At 46.4% G+C, this 7085-nt stretch overlaps 2 protein-coding genes across 2 annotated transcripts in view; one reads left to right on the forward strand and one right to left on the reverse strand.

The window, feature by feature from the left end:
* Window positions 1-1801: 1801 nt before the first annotated feature.
* On the reverse strand, window positions 1802-3829 carry LOC143007603 (uncharacterized). The gene is made up of 2 exons (XM_076159019.1): window positions 3562-3829; window positions 1802-2909 (listed from the first exon to the last, which is right to left on the reverse strand). The coding sequence occupies exons 1-2, from the start codon at window positions 3728-3730 to the stop codon at window positions 1936-1938; spliced, it is 1143 nt and encodes a 380-aa protein (XP_076015134.1). The 5' UTR covers window positions 3731-3829; the 3' UTR covers window positions 1802-1935.
* A 957-nt stretch (window positions 3830-4786) lies between these two features.
* The window catches only part of adss2 (adenylosuccinate synthase 2), a 10239-nt gene continuing 7940 nt past the window's right edge, over window positions 4787-7085 (forward strand). Inside the window, exon 1 of the mRNA XM_076158954.1 lies at window positions 4787-5032. Coding sequence (XP_076015069.1) covers window positions 4844-5032 — 189 coding nt within the window. The 5' untranslated portion in view covers window positions 4787-4843. The remainder of the gene's footprint in view (window positions 5033-7085) is intronic.

Consider the following 7085-nt stretch of genomic DNA (forward strand, 5'->3'; position numbering starts at 1 on the left):
CATACACGCACACACACACACACACACACACACACACACACACACAGACAGACACACACACACACACACACACACACACACACACACACACACACACACTGATACACACATGAACACACAGGGGGAATATGCTGACATAACTCGTCTCCACCCATGCAGATCTATGTAGAATCACTCCCCAGATCCTCCCTCTTAGGACATCACCTACTCTGTTTTAGCTCTTCTGATGCTCTTGTTTTCTAATCTTTCATTTCTAATTTGTCCTTTTTTCTCATTCATCATAGTACCTAACTTATTGCGCTTCTACTCTAGCTCTAGTTCTGCTCTTAGCTGTTGGTTTAGGAAGGAAATGCGCTTACGATTTCTTGTGACCTGAAGTTCTTTTATCTACCTTTGTTGAACACACTTACTGTAAGTCGCTTTGGATAAAAGCGTCTGCTAAATGACCGTAATGTAATGTAACACAGCATGCCCTGACCCACAATAAGAAAATGCTTTCCATTCCCTGGAGTTTCACATAGTTTGACCTCAGAGAGGATTAACCTTTGGCCCTCCTTTGTCAGCAAAATCAGAGGCATTTTGCTCCCACGGCCACAGTCCGGATCAAATCCCTCGAGCTGGGACATTGCAACTCAGTGTAAACACTTCTTTACCTCCAGCTAGTTTGGACCCTCGACAGTGGAGTTCAGGGATGGTCTGATTGGAGGTCAGCTCAGGGCTTTATTTACAAATGATCAACCTGTCAGTGAAGCTATATTAAGGCCAGGCAGGAGCTGACATGTGGGACGCTGTTCCCATGGATCCAGTGGTGTTTGGTGGTGGTCCTGTGTCATTGGGACGGTTGTGTAACCAGATTAGAGGGTGTGGTTTAGGCAGCAGGGTCACAGTGGGCAAGCAACCTGACTTAACCCTTTTTTATCTAGACCTCCTCTGCTTCTTCAGAGTTCAAACTGGGTGACCTTGTAAATGCAATAATGCAGCTGCAGAGGAAGTTTGATAACAGAGGACCAGAGGCCACAGGAGTTCAGCTTGTGGGTGAAGCCAGTGAGGGCTGACACAGCAGAACAGGAAACAGAAAACCAACAGGACAAACTGCCCTTCAGCTGAATTTATGCTTAGATACCAAAATATTCAGAAGTCATGATAATAAGCAGACTCACAGCATTTAGCTCAAGATCATAAGATCAAATCTTTCCCTTTGAATTTCAACTTGATGTGAATTCTTTGAACCGCTTTTTTTTTTCTGTTGTGTTGGTTTGTTTGTTGGATGGATTACTGGTAGAGTTGTGTTCTAATTTTCATGAAACTAGGTTGGCAGGTCGGCCAGAATCCAGGAGAGAAGCCATTAAACTAGGGTTCTGATCCGGGTCAGGGACTTTCCTTTATTGACATTGTGGCTAATTAAATCCAGAAGAGGGTCCAAATCTGGTTGACTGAAACATGTCGTCATACAGTCACACATACTGCTGTCAGTGTGAAGAACCAAATAGGGATCGAAACAAACAACTCATGATCTATAAATAAGCTGTGATGATAAGCGGTTGAAGTGGTTCTTCCCTCTCTGATGCCCCTCAGGCTCCAGGTGATGGTGTTGCTGTACAGACGCATGAACTACAGACTGCTGCCATCTAGCGGTGAGTCTCTCCTCTTGCAAGACAACACACAATGTCAGCAGCATCAAAGTTAACGTCTTATTTAACCCGTCACCTGCTGATACTGCCGTTTTCCCTGATTAACATGTGATTGTTTGTGATTGATGTGCGGCTCAGTGTGACAGCATGAAGCTCAAACGTTCTGAGGTTCTGTTAGCAGGTTTTATTTCACTTTGCACAAATCATAATCATCCAACTTAAGGTGATAAGTTGGAACAGAATAGTTTAAACATTAACAACAAAAACATTACAGGTCAGAGGCTTCAGCCCCTTCAGTGCAGGCTCAGTACTTCTGAGCATGAGTCCTCAGGTGGCATTTCAGATGAACACTCTGAAGGAACCGTCGGCTGCAGACGTCACAGCGGTGCGGCCTCTCTCCCGTGTGGCTCCTCATGTGCTTCTTCAGATGGCCACTGTGGGTGAAACGCATTTGGCAGTAGGAGCAGCAGAAGGGCTTCTCCCCCGTGTGGATCCTCATGTGGATTTTCAGATCTCCTTTCCGGCCGCACTCCTTCCCGCACACGTGGCAGCGATGCAGCTTTATCCCTGAGTGGCTGACCATGTGGTTGGTCAGAGCCGTGATGCCTTTGCATTGTTTGCCGCACACGTGACAGGAGCTGGAGCCCTTGTGCGTCTTCATGTGCACACTGAGTGCGTCCGGGGACTCGAAGGCTTTCCCGCACACGCGGCAGGCAACGCCGACATCGTTTGGAAGTAGAGGACAAACATGATTACTTAGGTGCTGACTCACATTTATGTCACATAAATAGCAGCGCTGGCTTGATGTAAGTGTGTTTACATCAGATGAGTCTATAGATGCTCTGGGAGTGAGGAGGGGAATCTGACTCTCTTCCCTCAGAGCGTGTTGACAGTCACTCAAACCTGCCGCCGGTCTCTCACTCTCTGGATCCTCCGGCTCACTGGTGTCATGATGGTGGAGTCTGAACTGCACTGCTTTGGTTCCCTGCAGCTCCTGAAGCTGTTCCTCCCAGTCACTGTTTGGAACATTGTTTTGAGCAGGAGGTGGTAAAGACGCTTCTGGATCCTCTTGCTGGTTTTGTCTCCAATCAGAGGAAGACGGACGATAGAGGACGTTAGCTTGCTTAAAGTATTGATAGTCTTCCCATTGTTCTGTTTCTTCCTCTTTAATACTCCGGGGCTCTGTGACACTCAGGCTCAAGTTGGGGCTCAGGTCCTGCTCACAGTGTTGATGCTCTGGAGACGGTTCCTCTTTACAGATGAGAGGCTGAGGGGAATCTGAAGGCAAGAGTCACAGAAAACACATTTAGCACGTCTCACATTGTGAATCACTTCTTCTTCATTAGTGTTACGAGTGTAGAAGAACACCTGGGTGATGAGTGATAATGTGTGGGGAGGAGATCAATAAGTAGTGGCAACAAGATAATAACACCAGGGAACAAAGTAATCACAGGGAAGGAGATCATTACGTCACAGCAGTGCAGTGAGCTCAGTGTGATGAGGCTGCAGGTTTCCAGACGCTCTTCCACACTACACACTACTACACTAACACTACAACCACACATCCATGTTGATGACCCTATAATCATATATTTGTTTATTCACAGTTTAAAATACAACAAAATAGCGTCATTATAGTCCACAAAGTACTGAAGATGTCATTCCCTCCCTACTTCATCTTGTTTCTTATTAACAATGACACTTGTAAATACTTCACAGACGCAAACGTACACAGTCTCAAATGCCATTGATCTTCATCATTGTAGAACAGCAAAACTAATACTACGAGTTGATTAATTAACTGATTACTGAAGATGAAACTAATCCGCTCCTGCTCCTTCTTTAACACTAATGGGAGAAGGTCGTTCCTTCAAAACATCATCAGTCAGTTAATTCAGTAACAAACACAGTCAGAGACAAACACAGTGACCTGTTGTGTGATGGAGCAGAAGTCCTCTGAGTCTCTGGATCTCCTGCTGACAGCCGCTAACTTCTGCCTCATATTTGATGATTGTTTTCTCGAAAACCTGAAATATTTCCTCTGCAGCGGCGGTCAGTCGCTCATTTACAAAAGCTTTCAGGAGCAACGTCGACGACATTTTCAGAGTTTTACAGCTGAGGATGAACCGAGGGCGTTTAGGGTTGACTGCATGTAGCCCGTGTCCCCCTAGCTTACAAGCTACGGAAGTAAATAAAACATAAACAGGCCCGCGTGCCACTAGCGGGAACGACAATAAAACTTCCGGTCACCGTCCTTCATAATAAAAGGTTGTATTTCATTCAACTACTACTTGAAGTTTTTCTTTTTATGCAGAATGTTGAGGGAAAAAATAACAACAACTTTTATTGCAGCATGCCTTAATCATCCATCCATTGTCAGCCAGTCGGATATGAAACTGCATCGCTGCCATTCTTGTACTATCACCACTAGATAGAGACACTTCCTCACAAATACAGCACACGGAATCAATTCTAATGTTTTTAACCACTGATCAGTAATAAAAGATAATGTGACATCGCAAAAAGCTGTATTATATTCCTCGGTGATGGTCGCAGGTTCCGCTGATGTAATATCGGCAAGGCTAAATTTGTATTGTTAAACTGCAAGTATTAATACAATAACATTTAATTAAAATTAAAAAAAAATAATAATTAGGCACTCAGGAACAATCTTGTTGATGCATCAAAGCGTGGGGTTCAGATTACAGATTATTGATGTCGGCAGCATAGTTTAAACTGATAACATTACAGTAAGAACACATACTGATACGATCGTTCCTCTTTAAAACGACATCAGTAACCAAATATTTATGAAAGATGAAAAGATAAACGCAAAAGAGAAGACACACACACACACGAAGGGGGAGTGTCTGAGACGATGTAAACTCAAACAAGATGATTCACCTGTTGTGTCAGAGTTAAGAAACGCGTTGTCATTGGCATTGAAGCGAAAACCTTCGGATCCATTGAGCAAAATATAATGTTTTCTCCTTACGTATGTGTGGAATTTCCTATTGCATCATTGTGCATTTAGCTGAAGCCACTCATGACATGATGTATGGAGGTTTTCATGTAGACACTGTTACGCATGCGTCAGCCCAGATTCTTCCTGGTGTCTGACGTCGCGCGGTGTCTCTCTCGTTTTCTCTACTATCTTTGAAGCGACACCGTGCGAAAGGGCGCACAAGTAGACAGACAGGGACCCAGAAGAAATGTCGGAAAGTGGGAATCAGGAATCCTCAAGGTCCCCCAATGGAAATGCCAGCGGGACGACACCTGCAGCCAGGCCGGCCGTGGGCAACAGAGTGACCGTGGTGCTGGGGGCTCAATGGGGCGACGAGGGGAAAGGCAAAGTAGTGGATCTGCTGGCCCAGGACGCGGATATGGTGTGCAGATGTCAGGTTGGTTCGCCCCGTGCTGCATTCACTGACACTCCGATGGCTCGTTAGTTCCGTCAATGTTTTCAAAGCCAGCTGGTAGCCTGCTAGCTTACAGCCGCTCCGCACCGTGTAAGCAGGTGACTGCTGCATACTGCTCAGTGCCAACTGCTGCTTCGCTATCGCCGATCCACCGAGACACATTTCAGCCTTAGTGTTATCAATGTGGAGCTAATGTCACCTTGAATCCCCGCTAGCTGTGTAGCTCACAGACAGATCTGATGCAGTCCTGAATCACGCCTGTCGCGCACACATGACAGGATACCTTCAGGTAACATCAATGATGATGAGGAGCACAGCGACGCCTCAGCGTTCAGACGAGCTCAGCTGAAGCTTAAGATCTGAAACACGTACATGCCCGTCACACATTCACAGTTATGTCTTCATCATCTTGCTTGAGTTCCAAAAATAGCCAACGGGTTTAATGTGATTTAATGTTCACTTATCCCAGAAACGTTGGAGATAGTCCTTTCTTATTTAATTATCGTGGTCAGAGGTCAGGGGGAGGCAAACGTAGGTACACCATCACACACTTGCCCTGTCCTGTTTTGTGTGTGTTGTGTGTCTTATCATTTCAGCACAGACAGTAGAGAGGAGAGGTTTGGGACAGCAGAACACCCAAATGTGATAACATCAGCAGAATGTCTGTTCCAGGCTCGCTGAAGCAGAGTTAACTTCTTAAAGATGCACAACAACACATGATAACTCTACTATACATGTGTGTGTTTCTTATGATGTCATGTGTTTGAATAGCATAAGATTTGCATTTCTATTCTTACACATGCTCATCTTATCAAGCTATGATTTTAATATACACAGACACACAGACACAAACACACACACACACACACACACACACACACACACACACACAGCCCCTCAGCTTTATCTGGACTCGGCCTGCTCAGAGGTATGTACTGTACGCTGCTCTGTAGGAGAGAGGGTGCAGCACAGTCACTCTGTTGCCGTCGGCAATGTCTCAAATTCTCGCTCTTCCTCTCACGCATTCACGGTGAATGAGGTCTATCTGTGCCTTAAGGTGTGTCTGTCTGTCTGTCTGTGTGTGTGTGTGTGTGTGTGTGTGTGTGTGTGTGTCCCCCAGGTGTGCTCAACTGTTGCACAACAAAGTGGAATTCCTCTGAACTCTGTGTCTTACACTCGTCTGTCTCCTCGTCCGGACAGCCACAGATGAACAAACAGGCTTCACAGTGAGAGGAAGACGCTCAGCTCTATACGTTAACATCCAGAGTGTGTGTCCATGTGTTGCCTGTGTCACTGTAGACGCCGCTGCTTTGACACTCTATCTGCAGCAGCCACCGACTCCCGCTCCCGCTGGTCTCACGGAAGGTTGAAACTTGAACCTGTAAACAGATTTAGCCTGCTTTCTGTGGTCCGTGTTCAGTTGCAGTGCTTTTAGATTTGATTTAGCAGCTCTGCCTCAGCTCCCCTCCTTCCCCTCACGTCTGCTGGCTTCATTACACTCTGCTCCCGCCTCACAGTTTCACCAGAGGATGTCAATATTAACACCTTATTAATACTACAGCCTGTCACATCACTCCTCAGCTTAGGAGCTTCCTTGTTCCTGTAATGCTGCCAAATCAGAGACGCGTACTAAAAGGATAAGTGAATGACTTAGAGGCCAGGTGAGCAACGTCCTTGTTGATGAAGACGAGAGCTAAGGCCCGAGCGCTTTGAGCCGGGCGGTGTTGATCTTTTTAGAAATTAAAGCTTTGCCAGCACTCTTGTGACGCTGTGTTCCTGGAAGTTGCAGCTGGGGTTACACTGAAACCAGGGGTGTGTCGGCACAGGGGAGGGGTCCTGGCAAAACACTTCACAGGAGAGGACGGGACAGGAGGGGACAGGAGAGGACAGGAGAGGGGGGGGGCAGGAGAGGAGAGGACAGGAGAGGAGAGGACAGGAGAGGAGAGGACAGGAGGGGACGGGACAGGAGAGGAGGGGACAGGACAGGACAGGACAGGGTGGTCAGTCACTCAGTCCCACACAGTATCATGTGCAC

This window comes from Genypterus blacodes, unplaced genomic scaffold (assembly GCF_046128005.1).
Source record: "Genypterus blacodes isolate CSIRO-AG114 ecotype Tasmania unplaced genomic scaffold, CSIRO-AGI_Gbla_v1 ptg000010l_1, whole genome shotgun sequence".
Taxonomy (NCBI): domain Eukaryota; kingdom Metazoa; phylum Chordata; class Actinopteri; order Ophidiiformes; family Ophidiidae; genus Genypterus; species Genypterus blacodes.